This window comes from Lissotriton helveticus, chromosome 8 (assembly GCF_964261635.1).
Source record: "Lissotriton helveticus chromosome 8, aLisHel1.1, whole genome shotgun sequence".
Taxonomy (NCBI): Eukaryota; Metazoa; Chordata; class Amphibia; order Caudata; family Salamandridae; genus Lissotriton; species Lissotriton helveticus.
This window is the reverse complement of record NC_136069.1, coordinates 731,204,271-731,227,529: the sequence shown is the minus strand read 5'-3', so window position 1 is coordinate 731,227,529 and position 23,259 is coordinate 731,204,271. Positions and strand designations below refer to the sequence as shown.

Genomic DNA, 23,259 nt, shown 5'->3' with positions numbered 1-23,259 from the left:
AATTGAACCGTATTCATATATACCCAATATTCGAGTGCAGAAATAACTTGTGTGCATGTTGTCTCTCATGTGTTTTCAATATATGTAGACCTCATAAACTGATTTCCAAAATAGTTTCTTTGATGTGAGAGTCACTGCATGTATAGATGCCTGCAATTTGTAACCATATGCCTAGTTATACTCATAAGTGACCCATAAAGCGAGTATTTAATATCATCGTTTTTTAAGGCGACTTGACACTTACTTTCAATTGTTGTAAATCTTGCTGAGGCTATTTAATCTTTTTTTAATTCAAAGTTCTTCAGTATTATACCAGGAACTTCTCCTAACAAGTCATTAAGAACTTATTCTAGAGAAAGATATTTATTGTCACTAAATATTATCACCAACAGACACGCACTCCGGATTCACTCTTTTAAGATAATTTGAATGTGATCCCTAACCTTTTATGAAGTTGTGAATAGGCCAATTGTATTGTCAGCAAGTGTTATATTGCCTTCATGTACTTTATAGGTGCCCCATGATATGGGAATCTAAAAATTAAATCACATATAAGTATTCAAATGCATTTTTAGGTCTGCATTGATAGCCGTTATTTATCATTATATTGCATGCTTCTGTTTTCAATTTTCTTCATTGAATGCAAATTCTGTTGTCCTAAGCCTCTCTTGGTGTATATATATGAAGTGTTTTATTATAGCACTCCATCACATTTTAGACTTCTACAGCTGAGCGGAGTATTTACTTGAGTCTAAGGCTGTATGTGTTGCTCATGATGAATAATGGCTCAGTCATTTTAGATAGACTCTAGCTGTCTCCTTATTTCGAATCATTGTGTGGTATCAGGATATTTTAGAAAGAGGACCATACACACACACACACACACTCCGACTTTCACACTCATGCTCACTCTCACTTACAAGCTGTAATACTCTGCCTTGAGTGTTAAATAAATGTTGCTTGCCATTTTCCAGTTCCGCATGATTTTTAAGTTCAGCATTGATGGCACCACGCTAATCCTATGCTTATACTATGCTAGTAAAACAAACATTTGATGTGAGCAGTTTTAGAATGTCAGGTGATGTAGTGTGTTACATATAAAGGAGCTGGTCTCCACTTAAAACGTGGGAACTACCCACAGTTCCTACTTTTCTTTGTTTTGCATATGTAAGTGTATCAATATTTCTCTCTCTATATATATATATATATATATATAACACCAACATCCTCCCTGTAAAGAAGAGCAGAGGACACTGTGGGGTTTACTTCTGTCGTTTATTTTGAAAACTGGACGGCATGACCGGTTTCGGCTAAACGCCTTTCTCAAATGCCACAGTTCATTATCGAGTCACTTGAATGTCTGAAATAAGCCCCTCCTTATCTAGTGATGAAGGGGTCACCTGCGCCACATTAGTCCACAAAACGTTACTGTAGCCCCATGTTCAGACTGCATGTCCCATAATGCAACTTGTTGGTGAATGCCATGTTGCAGGAAGTGGGCTCGGTGAAAATACAAGCAATAGACCTTGGGTCCCCTACTTCCAGCCACCTACTGCACAGGAACCAAGGCTGAACACATGAGTACAGTGCTGTGGTCTCTCCAGGCAATCCTGCATCGCTGACTTGCAGCTGCATCTCGGTCACCTGAATTGTAGGCGGCGGGTCGCAATCATCCGATCCCTCGGTAAGTGAACAGTTCCTTTTGCCCATATAGTTGCGACCACAAAGTTGGAAGGATCCTCTATCGCCTACCACGAGCTGCACGCCACATATAACACCAACCTCCTCTCGCTCTATATATATATATATATAGTTGCAGTTTGGGAAATAATGCACAGAAGAAAAACTTTTCTGCGTGGTGGTCCGTTCCTGCATGTAACTGCACGCAGTCAGGTCTGTGTGTTTTATATATATTTATATATCTATATATATATATATATCCATATCCATATCCTACTGGCGGTCGCCAGTAGGTAGTTATAGTTAGGACCTATTATCCCTAGGAAAATTGCAACATTATTTTCCCAATAACTTTGGTGTCGGTTGACGAATCTTCGCGAAATTTTGAAAACTCCTGGGGCGCTCCGGTCAGCTCCTATGTCAAAAGTTTCGGGGTGATTCGGCAAGCCGGGGCCGATAAAAAAAAGGGGGGTCCCAAAACGTGTTTTCTCAATGTTAATTCCCATAGGAAACTTTAGACACGGTTACATCCCGAACTGCTGAACGGAATTACACCAAATTTGGCAAAAAGGTAGTCCTTGGTTCAGAAAGATCCCTTTTTGTTAAATGGTGTAAATCCATTCAGTAGTTCATGAGAAATTGAAAAAAGAAAAAGTTTCAATATCTGTGCAGAGCCTAACGACACATATCATCGTGAGATCTGATTTGCTGTCAGCACTTCATCCTGGAATTGCTGGCAGCCATCTTGGGAGCAATATACATGATAGTACCCCATTGAAATGCATTGTAGTGAATCGAAGATTTTGAGGGTTACCAAAAGGAGAACTATAAAGGGTGATGACAGACTTTAGTTACATTAGAATTCATTTGTTGATGGTACCATACTAATTTCAGGAATTATGGTGTGCTCTAAGGTGATTTTACCCTGTGAAAAACCTTCTACTGGGATATCATGAATCATGTTTGAGAGAAAACTGAAGCTAAAATGAGAGCATGTTTTCTGTAAATTCACATTATCTTTCTCAGTCATGTGAGAATGAAGTCTGTCATTCTCAGTAAATCATGTACATCCAACAAGGGCAGAGACTGTCAGTTGATTCCTTTGTGTTCTACGGCAGCTTCCCAGAGTATTCTAAAGAACAACTAGAGTGCTAACAGCCTTACTTATGACAAAAGTATGGCACACCTGAAGCCATCTTGATTGGAATAAACTGGTAATACTTAAAACATTTAATTTAAAAAGGAACAAAATGTTGGGGTTCATTTTGTCATAGAAATCATGGTTCTCTTTCAGGGGATACTCATTAATAGTCATAAGCACTGAATTATCTCCGCCCATGTGCGGGAACCCAGAACATATAGCATAATACATATATATGTGTATATAGTAGAAAAGGAGTACTTAGTACGAAAAAATTATACACATATACAAGTATAAACCAATAATATGAAGCCCTAAACTTATCTAATAGGCTAAGAAAGCCAGAACTACATGCATTTCTCTAGTATGAAAATAACCCATAACATATAATGTAAGAGAAGGACATGTACAGTAATTGCATTCCGCAAAACAACCTTTTATTTTCATCAAAGAAAACAGGTAATGACAGGCAATTAGCCTAAAGAAGGCTGCACAAATAAATAACATCCCTGTACAGAAAAGGAAACTGGCACCTCGCCTTTAAGGCCTCAGAGAATCTGAACACTTTGCCTTAAGGCCTCCAGGGGAACCCTGCTCCCATCATGCACCACAGGTGACAGTTAGGTCAGTTCTTTTTTCCGTCTCTTTCTGAGAGGAACCTGGAGGTTGAGCTCAACTGATTTTGGCTTATTTCAGTCAGAATTTGTATTCTACCTACTTTATTCGATATTTCTTGTTGCTGGTGGTATTTTTCAATCTGTTCTGACTAATTGGTCATTCTTTTTTAGTCAGATATGCCACCTTTATTTTATAAATGTCCTTCCTGTGGGAAGAAGATGTCTAAAACCGATCCTCATTCAGTCTGTGTAGTGTGTTTACCTTCTTCACACAACACAGAAACATGTTACCACTGTCTTCAGCTTTCAAGAAGAACTTTGAAAGAGAGAGAGAAGATCAGGCTTCTTGGCTTAATGTAGAGAGGAACACATCATGAAAAGGGCCCAGGGAGTCATCTTTCATCTGGAGGGCCCTCCTCTCCGAGAAACGGCGAAGATCTTCTTCACCGGAAGCTAGAAGTAAGAAAAAGCTTCATAGCGTGTCGTCAACATCGAGACCAGCGGAAAAAGTAAGGTCGCAGTCGGGATCGCCGTCGAAAAGTTGACGTCGAGACCGGTGACGTCAACGCCAGTGAGATCGACGTCGAAGACCAGGTCGCCGGCTAGAAGTAGATCGCCGTCGAGGCCTGAAAAGCGAAAGAGATCGACGTCAAGATCGCCGTCGAGACATAAGTCGACGTAGAGGCATGCTTCGGGCTCGAAGCATGAGAAATCGCAGTCGACGTCGAAGCAACCAGCGAAGTCCAGGAGGTCGACGTAGAGATCTCCACCACCTTTCTCAAGGTCGGCGTCGAGGCGCTCAAGATCAACCTCTCAGACCTGTCTGAGGTCTTTGTCAATGTCAGAATCGGCATCGAGGATACCGCGTGATCGGCGGTCGACGTCGAAGGTGCCGACGTCGAGGCCTTCGTCTCATAGATCGCCGTCTTCCAGAGTGTCACCTCCACAGTCGTGGAGGTGGAAAAACCAGCGTCTAGACCTCAACGTTCGACGTCGAGGGATACTTCTTCTTCCTCGCTGGGGATAAATATTAAAGTTACACCAGAGGGCTCTCCGGTGCACAAATCACCTCCAATTAACATGTCTCCTAGATGGATGGAGGACATTAGACACTGAAAGATGCAACCCAGACTTAATGAGGCCTCTTACCATGGAGTGCTCAAGCCCTCCTGCTAGTAAGTCCCCGAGACGTTCCAGATCACCGTTAAGATGGCGTTCACGCTCAGAGCGCTCCAGATCACGCTGATCTCATACTCCCAGGAGAAGACAGAGGTCTCCTACAATGACCACGTCAACAAGGTCATCGTACAGAGACTATTCTCCTACTATTTCATCAACTCCACCTTCCAGGGTCTCCCCTGTTGATGATCTTGGGACATTAAGTGAGGTGTTATGTAGAGGTGCTAACAAGTTCAACATAACCATGTCTGTATTTCAAGTTACTTCACCTGTTATATTTGAGACTTTGCACCATAAGTTTTCGATGAAGCCTCTACTGCCTTTGGTGCCAGGGTTGCTGGAGCCTGCAATGAAGACTTTCTTGACTTCTGCCACAGTGGGCTGGGGGCCCTCAAGGAGTTCAAAGAAATAGAAGGCTCCAGACCAGGATCCCTTATTTCTACATACTGACCCTCTACCAGATTCTCTTATAGTCGCCGCCTCCAGGAAAGCACATTCTGCTACATCTATCTTATCTGCTCCCCCAGAAAAGGATAGCAAGAACATGGACTCCTTGGGACGGAGAATGTGTAATACGGCAGGGTACTTGATGAGAGTGGCTAGTGCAGCCGCTCTACTGGGGCGATACGACCGATTGTTATGGGATTCTTTGACAAGATTTGCGGAGAAATTACCCAAGGAAGATCAGAAAGAGTTCTTGGAGATTGTGCAAGAAGGAGGCCTGGTTGCTAACCAGATTATCAGTACGGCGGCTGATTCCGCTGATTTAGCAGCTCATGGATATGCCCTTGGCATCTGTTCTCGAAGATAAGCGTGGCTTCGCCTCAGAGGCTTCAAACCTGACGCTCAGAGGAAGATTGTTAATTTGCCCTTTAATGGATCGTTGTTGTTTGGGTCTCATGCATAGGACGAAACGCTAAAATGAAGACTGAGTTAGATACTCTGAAGGCGATAGGCCTTGAAAAAAAGAAAGAGTTTTGTCGTCGCTTTTGCCCCTATGACAAGTGCTCATTTCAGCAGCGAGGGCCAACATCTAACTGGTCATCGCAGAACCAGAGCCAAACACAACAAAGGTCCCAGTTTGAACAATGCAGGCCTGCACGGGGCAGAGGCGGTAACAGACAACAGTCTACAGCGCCAAAACAGCCACAGAAACAATGAGATGGGTCTTCCTCCAAAGCTGTTGTCCATTCCGGTAGGAGGAAGGGTGTCATTACATCTGGAGGAGTGGAAGCGTTTAACGAAAGACAGATGGGTCATCGACATTGTTCAAAATGGATATCTTCTCAAATTCAAGTCCCCTCCCCCATCTATACCTCCAAAAGGCATTTCTCACTGCGACCAAAGATTGCTGCAAAAGGAGGTGAACACCTTATTAAGCAAAAGAGCTATAGAGAAAGTTCCAGCTCTGCAAAGAAATAAAGGGCTCTACTCTCGCTTCTTCCTTGTACAAAAAAGAGGTCCCACCACAGAATACTGACCTATACTGGATCTGAGACTGTTGAACGGATTCATTTGCAGAGAGAAATTTCGAATGTTAGCACTCCATCAAATTTTCCCTCAGCTTCACCAAGGGGATTGGATGTGTTCCATCGATCTGCCGAACGCATACTTTCATGTACCGATATCAAAGAGACATCGCAAATTTCTGAGGTTTCGAGGGTCTGTCCAGCATTACCAGTATTTGGCTCTTCCATTCGGGCTCAAGTCAGCTCCCCGAACATTCTCCAAGTGTATGGCTGTGGTGGCCTCCTTCCTTCGCAAGCAGAAGATATTCATTTATCCTTACTTGGACGACTGGCTCCTGAAGAGCTCATCTCCAGCTCTGCTACAGGATCATCTCTCGAGCTGCCTTCAACCACTACGCAAATTGGGCCTTCACGTCAATTTCAAAAAAGTCCATACTAAACCCGACGCAAAAGATCCACTTTCTGGGTTCCTTCCTGGACACAGAAAAGGTAAACGTGTGTCCTTCGGAGGAGAGGTGGTTATCAATTCAAGAAAAATGTATGACCCTTCTTCACACGCAGTTCCCGACTGTTCGTCAGGTGTCATCTCTACTGGGGTCAATGGCGTTGTGCATCTTTATAGTACCAAACGCACGATTACACATGCGTCCACTACAGCAATGTTTGAAGGACCAACGGATGCAAATATCAGGGTGCTGGGAGGATCAGATAATTCTCCATCAGACAGCCAAAGATTCCATCCGGTAGTGGATGAAGAGATCGCACTTGATGAAGGGAGTCCCGTTCCACCAGGAGCCTCCAACTTTGACTCTAGTCACGAACGCTTCTCTCCAGGATTGGGGTGCTCATATGGGCCCTCTGCAAGTACAAGGTCTTTGGTCCAACTCCGAACGGGGTTACCACATCAATCTGCTAGAGTTAAGAGCTGTACATCTAGCTCTCAAGTCCCTGTTTCCGTCGTTCAAGTTTCGATCCATTTTAATTCAAACGGACAGTACAACAACGATGTATTATTTGAACAAACAGGGAGGTACCCGATCAAGAACGCTCTCCATAGATGCTCAAGCCATATGGAACTGGCTTCTGGCAAGAGACTTGTCAATAGTAGTTGTTCATCTTTCGGGCTCCCTCAATTCTCAGGCGGACTTCCTCAGCAGAGACTTTGTCGAAGCACACGATTGGGTTCTCAACGATGAGGTCGCACGCAGTATTTTTCAAGCATGGGGAACTCCAGACATCGACCTGTTTGCAGACGCGGGAAACACAAAATGCCCCGTCTTTTCATCCAGGTTTCGCCAGAAAGGATCTCGAGGGAATGCCCTGTTGATCGAATGGTATCAGAACTCACTGTATGCGTTTCCACCGATCCCATTGATACCAGTGGAAATCAACAAGTTGTACAGGGCCAACTCCAGGTTGATCCCAATAGCCCCGGAGTGGCCTCGCCAATGGTGGTTTCCTAACCTCCTTCAACTATCGGAAGTGCCACACAAGAGGTTGCCATGTCGCCCGGATCTTCTATCCAAGCAGGCAGGGAGAGTATTCCACCCCAATCTGTCCTCCCTCCGGTTCACAGCATGGATCCTGAAGTCATCCAATATGGCCACCTACAATTGAATTCAGACTGTATGGATATCCTTAAAGAAGCGAAACGTCCTTCCACAAAGAAGTCATATTCCTTCAAGTGGAAGCGATTCTTCCTATGATGTGTGAACAATGGACACGATCCCATCCGGGGTCAGGAACAGGTGATTTTACCTTATATGCTGCATTTGGCCAAGTCTGGGCTTCATTTTGCTTCTATTAAAGTTCACCTTGCAGCAATCACGGCCTATAGAAAGTCCCCCAACCAGACTTCTTTCTTTAGAATTCCGGTAGTAAATGATTTTCTGGACGGCTTGAGAAAGGTGTACCCACCAGTCAGATCTCCCTCTCCTCCATGGAAGCTTAACATTGTGTTGACAAAGTTGATGGGGTCTCCTTTCGAGAAGATTAATAAAGCTTCCTTACAGCATTTAACGTGGAAAGTCGTGTTACTGGTGGCCATTACTTCCGCTCGCAGGGTGAGTGAGATCCAGGCCCATTGTAAGGAACCTTTTACTGTGTTCCACGCTAACAGAGTTGTTCTCAGAACGCATCCTAGTTTTTTGCCTAAAGTAGTCTTGAATTTTCACATTAACCAGACTATAACTTTACCTACTTTCTTTCCGAATCCTGCGAATCCTCCAGAAAGGTGTCTCCATTCCCTAGATCTCAAGACGGTTCTTAAGTTTTATTTGGACAGAACAAAGACACTGGGGAAGTCAGACCGTTTGTTTATTAACTATGGTCCTGTTAACACAGGTTCTGCAGCTTCTAAAAGATCCATTTCTAGATGGATTGTTTCTTGTATTCTCCTGTCATACCAGTTGGCCAACAGAGCCCTTCCAGGGAAACCAAGGGCCCATTCCACTAGGGAAAAGCTTCTACCACCGCTCTCCTGAGGAATGTCCCCATGGCAGAAATTTGTAAAGCAGCTACATGGTGATCAGTTCATACTTGTACTCGCCATTACTGTCTTGATAGGAACACGCAGGCAGATGCTCAGATTGGCCAAGCCTCATTGAGAAACTTGTTTGCTAATACTGTTTAACATATATATGTCAAGGTAGTTGTCTGTTTTTTGCTCGTCCCTTCGGAAGTGGGTATGAGCTTGCTACTCTATTCAGTGCTTATGACTATTAATGAGTATCCCCTGGAAGAGAAGGATAAGTTACTTACCTGTAATCATAATTCTCTTCCAGGGGTATACTCATCAAAGTCATAAGCACCCTCCACCTCCCCGGACGAGCAGGAACAGTTTACTATTTATACTTGCATCTTGTATGCAGGTTCCTACAGGTTTCTTATACAGTACAAAAGAACTGACCTAACTGTCACCTGTGGTGCATGATGGGAGCATGGTTCCCCTCGAGGCCTTAAAGGCAAAGTGTTCAGATTCTCTGAGCCCTTAAAGGCGAGGTGCCAGTTTTCTTTTCTGTACAGGGATGTTATTTATTTATGCATCCTTCTTTAGGCTGATTGCCTGTCATTACCTGTTTTCTTTGATGAAAATAAAAGGTTGTTTTGCGTAATGCAATTACTGTACATGTCCTTCTCTTACATTATATGTTATGGGTTATTTTAATACTAGACAAATGCATGTTATTCTGGCTTTCTTAGCCTATTAGATATGTTTAGGGCTGCATATTATTAGTTTATACATGTATATGTGTATAATTGTTTTGTACTGTGTACTCCTTTTCTACTATATACACATATATATGTTTTATGCTATATGTTCCGGGTTCCCGCACATGGGTGGAGATAATTCAGTGCTTATGACTTTGATGAGTATACCCCTGGAAGAGAACTAGGATTACAGGTAAGTAACTTATCCTTAGTGCTGTAGAAAGAAAAAATTAGGACATGTTTCAAGTGTGATCTCAAATGTCTTCCTGTTATATTTCAACAAGAGCAGCCTGTCAGTTGATGCCTTTGTGTTTTACTGAAGCTTCCCAGAGTGTTCTAAAGAACAACTAGAGAGCTAACAGTCTTATTTATGACAAAATTATGGCACACCTGAAGCCATCTTGATTGGAATAAACTGGTAACTCTTAAAACATTTAATTTAAAAAGGAACAAAATGGAGGGGTTCATTTTTTCATAGAAATTATGGTTAGTGCTGTAGGAAGAATAATTAGGACACGTTTTATGCAACTGAGCCTCAGCGCAACCAAAAAACCTACGCGGGAAAGAGATAAAGGAGGAGGCAAAGAACAAGACAAAAGAGAAGAAGCAGGAGAGGGGGCGAAGGCCAGCGACAACTCATCGCCACATGGGAGAGGCATCAGGCGATCCAAGAAGAACAAATGATGGATGAGCAAAGAAACCTTTCTATTATAAACCTTTTCACCCATATCATCGCCCCTGAGGAAAGATCGGTCTTAGAATTAGGCCTATCTTTCTGCCCCACAGCCAATTTTGATTTTGCCAAAACCCGCATTGATCTGTTTCTGTTTTTGCGCAAACTAAAGTTGCTCAAACTATATACCTTAAAACATAACAGAGGTCAAACAAATACCACACAAACAGACAATACCCCCGCCCCCACAGACGCTGTATTATCTGTGGGTGACATTGAGACCTTAGCAACTATGGGGGAATTTCAATTGGGAACTAGAGCCTGGGAAACGGATCGGGACCTGCTAATCAGTATGGATATGGAGGTCAGCAAAAGATCCAGAAATGATTTCCAACCCAGATCTAAATTCAACCCGATTACACTGCATGACGGGATGGATACATTCCAAGAGACAGTGTTACATGATTTATTGGATCTATGGAAAAAAGATGGCAACAACTATGCTAGAAATCTAACCTCAGCACTAAGGAAAGGTTTTCAGTCTTTGAAACAGGCTACAAACTTTGTGATTAAACCCTCTGACAAAGGGGGAAATGTGGTCCTTTGGGATATAAACAAGTACAGAGTGGAGGCCAAGAGACAACTTGAATTCTCAGGGTGTTACCTGAGATCAAGCCTGGGGAGGTACAACAAAACAGTACAGGAATATCACAAAATGTTGCATGACTGGCGTGAGAATGACTTGCTCAGTCAAAACGAGTTCCTGTTTCTTTTAGTGCGCAAACCAGTCACACCGGTCTTTTATAAGTTACCGAAGGTGCAAAAACATCCCACAGACCCTCCAGGCAGGCCGATCATCTCAGCCAATCAAAGCCTCCTCGAGAACACTTCCATTTATCTTGACTACTTTCTTTGTCACTATGTCCTCAACTTACCGTCCTATTGCAGAGACACCATGGATTTCCTGTCAAAGGTACAGGAAAATCTGTGGAAAGACATCTACATACTGGCAACAATAGATGTTGTTGTCATTTATACCTGCATCGAGCATGACCTGGGCCTGGAAGCTTGTAAATATTACATCACCATGTATGACCATACTATGCTTCTGATGCGTATGCTACACTTCTGCCTACATAATAACTGTTTGTTTCTTTGAGGATGACTGATATGAACAGTACACTGGTACTGCCAGTGGAGCAAAGAATATAGGGGAGAGGAGGACAAGGATGGGTAACGCCTCTAGATCCATTGGGAGTAGTAATACTTGATACAGAAAAAGGGGAGAGCCCCCTAATAGGGCAAGGGGAAGGGAGAAAGAGAGAGGAGCTCCTCCATATTACTGTCGTGTAGTAGGAGGCGTTGGTTATTTTTCCCCCAGAAATGTTGAAAGGAATGAAAACTAAAAATTCAGCCTTCTAAAAATGATATGCACATATGGTTTGAAAAAAAAAGTTTTAGAAATGTGTCCAATCAAAAAATATATAAAATAATTTATTAAAAGATGAGATTGCCCATGAGCCCTGGCGTTGAAGTAGACTTGGGCAGATACAAAATGCCTTCATTCAGTGAAGAAGTGGACTGACTCATTGCTGTTTCCTATGATGGGTGGAAGCAAAGTCTGAATGACAGATGAACTGACCGAAGGATGTAGAGGGTTGATCCAATTCCCTATATAACTGTTTATATTTTTGTTATAATTGTTTTTGGCGAACTTGAGACTAGGGAGCCAGCCCTGGCTCCCTAGTTCTCTAGGCCAGACCTAAACACTAGTTTAGTAGCTATTTACCCAACTCAGAATGTAAGTGCATCATAGTCTATTCTGTGGTATACAACCGCTGAAGGGCAGTGCTAGTCATCATACTTGATTGTCTTCTCATAATTTGTATTTGACACTCTTCCTTCTAGTTTTATTATTTAACATTGTTTTCTTTGCACCCCAGGAAATATGATTGAGCGCATATTAGTGTCATGCAACAATCAACAGGATCTGCATGAGTGGGTCGATCATCTGCAGAAACAAACCAAATACACCACAATGGGAACCCCTACAATTAAACCACATTCTGTGCCATGCCACACGGTAGGAACCTTTAATATTACCATTTATCACCAGAATCATTTGGAGTGTTAGCGCACTATTACTTAATATGGAAACGATTACTCACTGACTCCTATGTGCTCCCTACATGGTGTTGGCTATGCCAGCATTAAAGGAGGAAGATTTTTCCTAATTTTTATCATTAGACAAGATTGTATATTTGTGCTTTTTGTTTTGCTTCTTTTCATGTGCCAACTTTGTGGCTTATACATATTTTATTTTACCAATAATTAAAATGTTATGAACCTATTTGATGCCCTTTTCCTTTCATTTGAAGGCTTTGAGGAAAGATATAGTATGGCACATTAATAGTTGTGAAAATACACCTAAGACCTGTATTGAACTTTTTCGCTATTTTATGGCTTTTTTATTGGATGAGCTTCATGGGTCCCTTGCCTTGCTAACAGTGCCATTGCTATCTGCCAGTTTCCCATATATTCCTAAGTGGTGTTCCGACAAGAGGAGATAACAGGTGCTTGTGGACCCTTAGCACAAACAACAAGCATTTGCAATGCAATAGGTCTCACCTTATTGAAAGTTTCAGCTATTCGCATTACAAATGATGATGTTTGTTGGATTTTGTTTTATTAAAAAATATCCCAGCAGTAGCATAAATAACGGAAGAAAATCCACGAAGCAAGACAAGGGTGCAGTATCACAGGCCGTTACTAGGTGTCCTTGTGGAGTTGTAAAGAGACCTCTACTAGCCATATAAGGTACTGCATCCTTACTTTTCTACTGCTGGGATATTTTTTAACAAAAAAAGCAATCGGTCGCGAATTAGTTGGAGTTAGAGCTATTGGCATTGCAAATAGCATATATGTGGTGTGTAGCGGAATTAAGTGGGTTGTATTGGATTAGTTAGTTGTGCAATTATGTGGCCTGGAATTGTGTGGTGCGGATAGGATTTGTGTAGTGGAATTATGTGGCATGATGTACTGTGGAATTAAGTGGATAGCAAATATTTGGTATTTAGTTTACTGGAATCATGTGCAGTGGGATTCTGTCTTATGGGGTGTAATGTGGAAAGGTATTTTGTGTTGTAGAGTGCTATGTAGTGAAGTTTAATTATGTGGTGCGCTGTTTAATTTTGTGGCATGGTGTGGAATTGTGTGGTGAGAATTGTATTTGTGTGGTGTGGACTGTATATATGTGGTGTGTTGTGTAATTGTGTTGTTGAGTTGTGTTGGAATGGTGTTGTGGAGTGGAATAATGTAGTTTTGTGTTGAATTATGTTGTGTATATTGGACAAGTGTGGAGTTGAATTGTGTGGCGTGCAACTGTGAGGATAGCGTTGCGTTTTGTGACGAAAAAGACCAAATAGTTAGGAGCTAAGCTCCAAATCTGTGTGTTTGGGTGTTAAAAATAAGAAAGAGTTATAGGTACTGGTGTTGTAAATGTAAATATTTTACTTGTGTGTTATGGACTGGAGTGGATGTATGTGGTGTGTAGTGGCATTATGTGGGTTAGATTAGAATTGTTATGGCGTTGTTGTGTGGCGCTGATTTGTGTCGTGGAATTATGTGGCATGGTGTGCAGTTGTATTATGTGAATAGTAATTTGATGTTTTTTTATTGTATTGGAATGATGTGGATTGTTATGTAGTGGAGTTTAATTATATGGTGTGCTGTTGAATTTTGTGGTATGATGAATTCTGTGTTCTAAATTTAATATATATGGTGTGTAGTGGAAATGTGCTGTGGAGTGGAATAATGTGGTTTGGTGTTAAATTATGTAGTGTGGAATGGATTTGTGTGGAGTTGAGGGAAAACATGTTGAATTGAATTGTATGGCACAGTGTGGAGTGTATTTATGTGGATTGTTATGTGTCGGTGTATTTATGTGGAGTGTATTTATGTGGTATTGAGTAGCACGCAATTAGATGGAGTTGAATTATATAATGTTAAGTGGTATTATGTGGATTGTAATTATGTTGTATGGTGTGGAATTTTGTGGCATTGTTTCGATTTATGTGGCGCTGAATGCTTGTTGTCTTTCTACAGTAGTGCTGACTGAGTACATATGAAAAAGCCTTCTCTTTAAAAAGGTCAAAATATCACGCAAAAGCTTAAGAAAAACATTTGTTTACAATTTCTAGAAAGAAAGCTAGCCTATTTATAGTTCCTGAGTGAGTAGAATTATTTGTTATTCTAGAAAAGGAGAAGTCCTTTTGTAGAAACCTGTGGGTTTTAGTTGTTTGCTTAAAACAGATAGTCCAGATGTATTGGTTACATCTAATATGCCCTGTTTACAGGTCTTGTGTTCCCTTGGATTTTGAATTATATTGTAGACACCTTAGACAATAAAGAGATTAAAAAGAACATTTTTACAAAAGCAGAACGCTAATCTATATTAAAGAAAAAAACATTTGAAGATTTCACAAATATTTTTTATGATAGGCTACTAGCGTTGGGATTATCGCGTAAATGTTTCTTGAAAAAGAAATTGATGATTTCGACACAACTTCCACGCTGTATTATAGTAACAGTAAAGCAGCACATGTTTCTTGAAAATAGACATAGCCTTTGATTGCTGATCCTTATCAAGGATGTCTCCTTCCTGGCGCACCCAAAAAAAGCTTGTGAGTAGTTTAGCAATAAACTCTATTTAAGAATAACAAACGACTGGCTTTCACAGAGCAGTGACATTTGCATTTCCTAAAGCTCGGTTTTCTAGCAACTGAAATGTGTGCTAAAGAAAAACACTCCTTGTGCATTAAAGTCAGAAAACTGCATTGAGTGACAGTAAATGAAAGATGCATGAGGCTGTTAATTCACATGTAATAAGCATAACAAGATTATTTATAAAGTGCCCTCCATTTTCCTATGTCCGCAGAGACAGCGTGTTTTGGACACAATATGTCTATAACACATTGCTAAACTGTCTCTGCGGACATAGGAGGATAGAGGGCACTTCATAAATAATCTGGTTCTTTCAAAAGTGCCACACTGCACCTTTGTGGAAGTCATTTTTAAGAAAGAAAAGGTGACTGGGGAAAACTACATTTAACGTGGGTTTGCCAAAAAAAAGTGTTTTTCCAACTTTAATCTTTCTCTGCCCTCGTGCATTACTAAACCCTCCGTTTGCAACTTTCTGTAGGGCAATTTAAACAAGCAACCGAAGGGAGGAATGTTGGTACTAATTAAAGCTGGGTGGGGGTGTCATTGTAAAACTAACAGCAGACAGCATAGAATAAAGAAGCAGGAGGGAGGGGGAGAAAGTAGCCAAGGAGAGGGAGGGAGCGTCTGTCAGTAATAAATTGTAAACAAGCAGTTGCAGATTGCAGGAAAGCATGTAGTACTTAAGATAGGAGATTGCCATTTAAGAAAATAGTGCTCAAAGACAATAAATAAAACCTACTGCGTAGCACCACAGTTAGAGGTCCAGTCCTCATGGGCACTTACAAAGAAAGACAAAGAGGTACTAAGGAGGGACTACTTAGCCTATTGACGAATCAAAAGCCATAATTTACAAAGGACGGGAAGAGAAGCCAATTGTAAAGATGGGTGGAACTTAATGCATATATACTGACTACTACATGTCTCGAAGAGACCGCTCAAGTGCTGCTCTGAGCAAGACTTAAAAATGTACAAGTACAGGTGGACGTTTAAATTTCTTTGCGTGTTTGTGTATCACAAACTGCCTGGAAAACTGCACCAGAAGCATATTTAGTTATTTATGTTTGTCTGCTGGGAACACTATTTTTACCATGGAGAAAGCCCTTCTCCTACATACTTGACAAGGTTGTCTAGGGAAGATTGCTTACCCATTCCATCCTGGAATGGGAATTAATCCAGTGTATGGTTTAAGTCAGTCTTTGACCATTTCCAGGCAGGGAAAGGTTCTGATCAGAATTTGGTAATGCGCAATTGCCAAACTTCAGGGCAAAGAAGCGTTGCAATTCCAACTTCCCACTGTTTTTAATGCGCCCCGGGCCCCTTTGGTATTATAGAAGGGGCGCAGACGCTTATGCATTCCCTTCTATAATACCGATAGCTCTGGCACACTTAAAGTGCCAGTGCTACCGTCAGAGGGTGTTCCCTCATTTGCATAGGCGCGTGCTGTATGCAAATGAGGGAATTCCTTTGACTCTGCGCCTCCACCATATTACAGATGTGGGCGCAGAGTCAAAGAAGCCCTCAGAAGGCGCACTAACAGTGCGCCATTTAAAAGGTGGCGCATTGTCAGTGTGCCTCCTGACAGCAGCCCTCTGCGGATTGTAAAGGGGGTACCATGGACTCCCCCAGACATCCCCTTGCAGGCGGGTGCAGTCACTGACAGCACCCGCCTGCAAGGGGATCTCTATTCAACTCTAAAAGTGCAGGCAGGTGCCGCCTGCACTGTGAAAACATGGAGCGGCTGCTTTGTTTTCACATGAATGAGCTGCCCCAGAGCCGTGCGAGTTCTAGGCTGCCCTGGGGGCAGCTCATTCAACATAATAGGGCGCATTGTGATTGTTTGCGCCCAACGCAACTTTTAAAAGGTGTGCTGGGCGCAAACAATCAATGCATAATACAGCCTCTGATCGGCATAATAAAGGTTAATTTGGTAGTAAACATAAATTTACAACCAAATTTAACTTTTCAAATGGGCCCGGTGAGTAAGCGATAACAGAATGTTTAACATGGCGTTCTGTTGATTAAAAATGCAGGGCAGCAGCCTACAATGTCTTAGACTTCCTTTCTTTCCTTACTTCCACATATTGCCTGTATTGAGGATGTTATAGTGGTGCCTCTTTCTCTACAGTGTGCACCCTGCAACTTCAGGGCCTTTGTCAGGATAGTTTATATTTATAAAATGCTTATACCCACTGATATCAATTAGTTTGTTTCTTTCAGTGTAGTGTCTAATTTACAGGATTTGGTTGTTCAGGTTCAGAGAGTCAATCATTTTTGGACTCTGACTTTCTTACTTGCATAAGGATGCTGACATCTTGTGAATTTTTGCTCCCTCTGGATGGTGCGTGGGATCTATGCCTCTCTTTGTGTCCTGCCATGGAGAATGTCTCTCCCGTCCTCTCACCCCATTGTTTCCTTCCTGTCAGCAAAACAACTTTCTGCTGTAGTGTTCCACTGAGGTTTGTTTTCATCCTTTTGTAGAATGGTCTAAGCTTTAACTTTATGCTGAGGATTCACTTCTGATGGTTGGCCTTGATGTGGGAGGTTAGACCATCGCCTAAATATTAAGCAACTCTAAAGGATTGTGCGACTATTATATTGATATACAGAATTGTGTATATTCATGTTTTTAGCAAACAGAAATTTGTCTCCCGTGTTCTGTGGTTCCCATCCCCTTAGCTTCCCAGTACCCTACTGTACTAAAAACTAGACTTTAAATATTATAGGCAATTTGTTGACTGCGTTTGTTAACTGTGTCCCTGATTTTCATCTTTGCACCTATAGCTACTTAAGGCCCTTCCTAAATGCAGGCTAAGAAACATCTAAGTTGCAAATCGTAGTTTAGATACAGTTAGATTAATGTAACCTGATTTGCTCTGTACTCCCACCAAAGATAAAATAAATATGATACGGAAAAACGTACAGGTGCCTGCTAACCTGATTGATCAATTCAGCCTTGTCCATGTAACAGGGAATTTGATAAAGCAATACATTGAAAAGCCCTGATTCAGTCATCCTTCTGGCTGGCTCCTGAAGGAATTTTAAAACGTATTTACTCTCGCCTGAAAAAGAACCAGTACATTTATGCATTGAGGAAGGGAATTTCACCACTGACCTAAACGAACAATGAGAAGACCTGTAATAAAGAAACTAAAATATCAGGCTTTCAACTTTTTGATCATTGATATTTTTCATATTGAGTACTACAGACTTCAAAATATGGAAATAAATGATTATTGTAATCTGATTGTGTACATTTTTTTTTTTAAACGGAAAAGGCAGTTCAATATATTTCTTCTGATCATTTTCGTATTCAGATTACACTTATGTCTCCTCCTGGCTTTTCACTTATTTTAATTTAAGGAATACAATGCTTGTAGTTATGTCAGTTGTAGATGATAAATTTGAGAATTGATGGTGGTGACAACATGTTAATGACACTTGAGAGTGTTTCTATACAGGCGCCTTTGTTTTGGCAAATACATTCTGATGGTACTATTCAGTATTATTTGACTACCTTTCTTCCCTTGTGCGTGATTTTAGTTGCCCTCGCATCCTGTCACGCCGTCCAGCAAGCACTCAGACTGCAAGCCGATGCAACTTACTCCAACATACCACACGCTCCCGCACCCTTCCCATCACGGAACACCACACACCACAATTAACTGGGGACCACTGGAGCCTCCCAAAACGTCTAAACCTTGGAGCTTGAGCTGTTTACGGCCTGCGCCCCCACTACGACCTTCAGCTGCATTATGCTACAAAGAGGTATGGGGTTGGTGTTCTAAAATATTGCTGTATGATGATATATATATAGGAGAAAGATGTTATGGGCATTCATCCCGAATTGTGCGATCGACTCATATTTAAGTCTCCTGAATTGGCATGTTTATTTAAGCGCTGCACTGCTTTTGTTGATAAGGTCTGTGCAATGTTATTATCTTGATTAATCACAAACCTATGTTAATACGTTAAACTCTTTGACGACTACCTCCACTTTTCAAGCTCAAAACTAGCTTTTCATTTTGATGTGGTGTGCTATTTTGTACAGTGCTCTAGGTATGGTGGCGCACTACACAATAGGACGGGTACTTTCTGTATTTAAAATGCATCCTAGTGCCTCCTAACAACTGCTGTTCCTTGGAGAATCTCTAATCCACCGGATTATTTTCACTTGCAACTTTAAGAAAGGAAAATAATTTTCTTTACTAGAAGATTGTTGTGGTTGTTTAAGTTGTTGTTTGTAACTATAAGATGGAAGCTTACTCCTAGATGTTTAGGTAGCATGGGATTTTATTTTAGTATACAGTGAGAAGGTTAAAGGCGCCATCCTTGAAGGCAGATCTTTTTCTCGTTCACTCTGTTTAGTAAGTGCAAATATCAATTGCAAAATCAATAAGCTCAAGGAAATAAACCAGGAATTTCTTAATCTCAAAACGGCCATTAAAAATCTCATTGACACCACCGCTGACCTGGCCCTTGATCTCGCTTCCAACAAGTCTTCGCAGGAGCTCCGGCATTTGATCCAGCACCACCATATCCCACTATCCCCTTCCACAGTGCCACCGACTTACCCCGGGCTGAAATCCTCAGGCCAGAGCTGGAATACCACCCCCACCCCCTACCCCAACGCCCCATCTAGACCCGCCAGATTAAAAAATCAGCTATCAGAACCAGATATTCTCTCCCTCCTCCGAGAGTACAACGCCCCTCATTCGGTCATATAAGCCCCTTCTGGATTTTCACAATCCACCCCTATAAATCTCCCTGAAACGAGAAAGCCTAAACAAAACAACACAGAGGCTAATCAGTGCATCACACCTAACCCGCATAGAGCCCCCCGACTCAACACCAATACCTCAAACCTCAACAACCTCATGCAGATCTCCATCACGCAGTCCTCGCCTATTGACCACAAAGCACACCTGAAAAGCCTGCCACTTAACTGTAGATTAGAGGTGAAACATGCCACGGACCTCGCAGATCTCCTCCTGGCTCAGGAACTTGACCTCCTTATCCTCACCAAATCCTGGCTCGCTGTCTCCTCAGGCCCCATCCTTGACATTCTAGTCACGCCCACCCACAACCTTATCAGACTCGATCGAGTTAAGAAAACTGGTGAAGGCATAGCCTGTATCCACCATAGATCTTTCTCAGCAAAACACTCCTCAGCTATTCTCTCATTCTGCGAATATTTATGCATAGATTTCACTAGTAAGCATAGACCCATTTGTAGCCTGCACATCATCTACCACCCACCGGGAGACAACCTCCGCTTTGTTGAATACACTATGGAAACCATCTCCTCCAACCTGGGATGACACTGCCCCCAGATCTTCCTTGGAGACTTCAACCTCCACTAGAATGATCCACATGATCAGGCGGTTAATACTCTCAAAAACTTCCTAGATGATCTCTCCCAAACCTCATATTGTGACAGTCCCACGCACAACCTAGGCTTGATCCTCGATCTAATCATCGCTAATTCCAACTCCATTCAACTCTATTCTATTCTCCCTGTGACTGGTTGTACCATCACTATATCACCTTCCGCATCCTGGAAAGCCTGAGCTCCAAAGATCACAAACACTAAAACAAAAACATTGGAAAAGATCCTTCCATAATACCAACATTAATGAGCTCATATCTCACTGCACTCCTTCCCTACTGCCCCCTGCAAACATGGCCAACGTTCACGACCTAACTGATCACTATAACAACGCCATGCTCGCTACCCTGAATATAACTGTTCCCCTTCACCTAAAAAGAAAGCCCATCAAAGACTCTAAACCATGGTTAAGTGACAGCCTAAATTCAGACAAACGCAGCCTTAGATTAACAGAACACGCTTGGAGATCAGCTCCATCCACTGATCTACTTAAGACTAAAAAGGAGCAGATACAATAAACTCATAAGAACGGCAAAAGCAACCTTCTTCAAATCCCAACTTGATGAAGCCAAAAATAGCCCAAAAAGAGTTAAGTCACAATCTAATAACACTTCCGGCCAATCACCTCACATCTCCTACCCTCAGCCGAGCTGTGATGCCATTGGTGACTTCTTCCTCGAAAAGACAAATAAGATTGAATCGGACCTCAAGGCGGCTCTAATCAAACGCTCACCCTTGCCTGACTCCTCTTTACCCACCCTTCCCCTTGCGTTGTGCTGTCCCTCCCCCAAAAACAATGCCTCTGGAGCCAATTAACGCCACTCAACGACGCGGCCATCCTCCTCATACTAACAGCCCTGAAACCCTCAGATCACTTTAAAGACCCCCTCCCCCCAACTTCTTCAAAAAAATTATAGGAAACCTAGTCCCTCTCTGGTCCAAGATCATCAACGCTTCGCTTCTCCAAGGGGAGGTCCCGGGCTGCCTGAAGGCAGGCCTAGTTCTCCCTATTCTCAAAAAACCCACGGCTGACCCTGAATAACTATTGACCTATCACAAACATTCCTACCGTGACAAAACTCCTCGAGAAATGTGAACATGAACAACTGCGCAAACACATTGAGCAATTCCAACTCCTCGACCAATTCCAATCGGGCTTCCGCTCTGGACACAGCACTGAGACGGCCATCACTGATATAGTTGACAATGCCCTCCCTTTGCTTGATCAGAATGAAGCCTGCCTACTAATACTACTCAATCTCTCATCTGCATTTGACACGGTCAAACATGACAACCTTCTGAACCTCTTGGAATGTAGGATGGGGCTCTCAGGCACTGTCCTAAAATGGTTTGGCTCTTTTCTCCACAACAGAATGCAAAGAGTCAAATCCAATCAAACTCTATCCAACTCCAGTCCCTGCAGACTGGGTGTCCCTCAAGGGTCCTCACTCTCCTCCACGCTCTTCAAACTTTTCATTGAACCACTGACTGCAATCCTCCAAGCTTCCACTATCACATATATGCGGATGATACCCAACTGTACATGAAATTATCTTCACCTGAAGATATCCAGTCACTCAGCGGTACCCTGCACAAAACCTTAAACTGGCTAACCTACAACCACCTCAAACTAAACGTCCTTAAAACGGAATTCCTCCTCATTTTACCCACTAGGTGATCCCCCACTGTGGGAACTGCTTAACAAACCTCACCGCTCTCAACTGCACACCACAAATCATTGACTCCACTAAATCATTGGGAGTTGTACTAGACAAGAATCTAAACATGCAAGATCACATCAGAGCATCTACCAAAGGAACAAACTTCCATTTGAGCATCCTTAGAAAACTTAAACCCTACCTCCCACAATATGACTTCAAATCGGCGGTGCAAGCACTAGTCCTCTCACGACTTGAATACGGCAGTGCTACTCTATGCGGTCTACCGAAACTCAGTTTAGCCCCACTCAGAGCACCTCTCAATGCTGTGACTAGACTTGTCATGGGTACCAGGAATTCCAACCACATCTCGCCTGACCTGAAAGCGCTCAACTGGCTCCCATTTGAGGCAAGGATCCAATTAAAAATTGTGTGCAACCCATAGAGCACTACACGTCAATACCCCTTTCTACCTGACCAATAAACTTGAGCTATCTGGTAGCGCCAGGCCCTCAAGGAGCACCAGCACTCTGCTCCTTAAGCCAAAGAAATTAAAAAAACTGAAAACCTACAAACGCTCTTTCTCCGGCATTGCCCAGAGAATCTGGAACTCCCTACCTGTTGACACAAGACAATTCCCTCAACTCTTGTCTTCAAAGGGGAAGTGAAAGCTCTACTGATTAGCAATACACTGAACTAGTAGCTTTGCTCCTTATGTCGCCCTGCCTGGTTTTAACTGACTGTTACCACCTGGCTTCTGCTACAGCCCAGTGTCACCCGCCATTATGCCACTGTTGTTCCTTATGTATCTTATCGTAATTGCTCACTGGCCACTGTCACGGTCCAATGTCGCCATTATGTCACTGTTGTTCCTGATGTATACTGCCTTATATTTCTCCCACAGCTTTCGATCCATGTCATTCGCAACTGTCATGTAAAGCGCTCTGATACCCACTTGGGTCATGTCCGCGCTATACAAAACTTTATATAAATAAATAAATATAAATAAAAAAAATTATTGCCAATGCAAAATTCATCTCCGATGCATAGTTTTTCATGAAAATTCAAGATGAACACATTTGCATTTCATTCTGATTAATTATTGCCGTTTCATTTTTTTATTGCTTACCAGAGCACTGCGTTAGCTCTGAGGGGCCCACCTAATAGAAAGGAACATTAGATTAGTGCCAGGATGTTGGGGTTCACAGCGGGTGGTGTATAAAGTCAAGCTTGACATTCCCACCAAATGCTGTGTAATGGAGCATTTCAGAACTTAGTGGAAGGTGCAGTGCATGGCGCTCATCCAGGTTAATCTGAGTACCACTGTGTCTCAGGAGGCCCAGTTCAGTGGTAGAACTGAATGGTGTAGTGAAATAACTGCAGGGTTATGGTAGATGCTTGATGGAACACCACTGAGTATTATGAACATAGGATTACATGCTCTGGTTTCCCTTTTTGGACAACTTAGCCATCTAGTGTTTAGGCACCCTTTCACAACTTGTTCCTGTAACTGAGTAAGTTTAC

General features: G+C 42.3%; 1 protein-coding gene across 4 annotated transcripts in view; it reads left to right on the top strand.

Annotated features, from left to right (window-relative positions):
* ARHGEF7 (Rho guanine nucleotide exchange factor 7) overlaps window positions 1–23,259 on the top strand; it is a 951,496-nt gene that overhangs the window by 649,614 nt on the left and 278,623 nt on the right. For all 4 annotated transcript variants that reach the window (XM_078657529.1, XM_078657531.1, XM_078657528.1 and 1 more), the window contains 2 exons: window positions 11,913–12,052; window positions 18,232–18,456. In XM_078657529.1, the coding sequence (XP_078513655.1) occupies window positions 11,913–12,052; window positions 18,232–18,456 (365 nt within the window). The remainder of the gene's footprint in view (window positions 1–11,912; window positions 12,053–18,231; window positions 18,457–23,259) is intronic.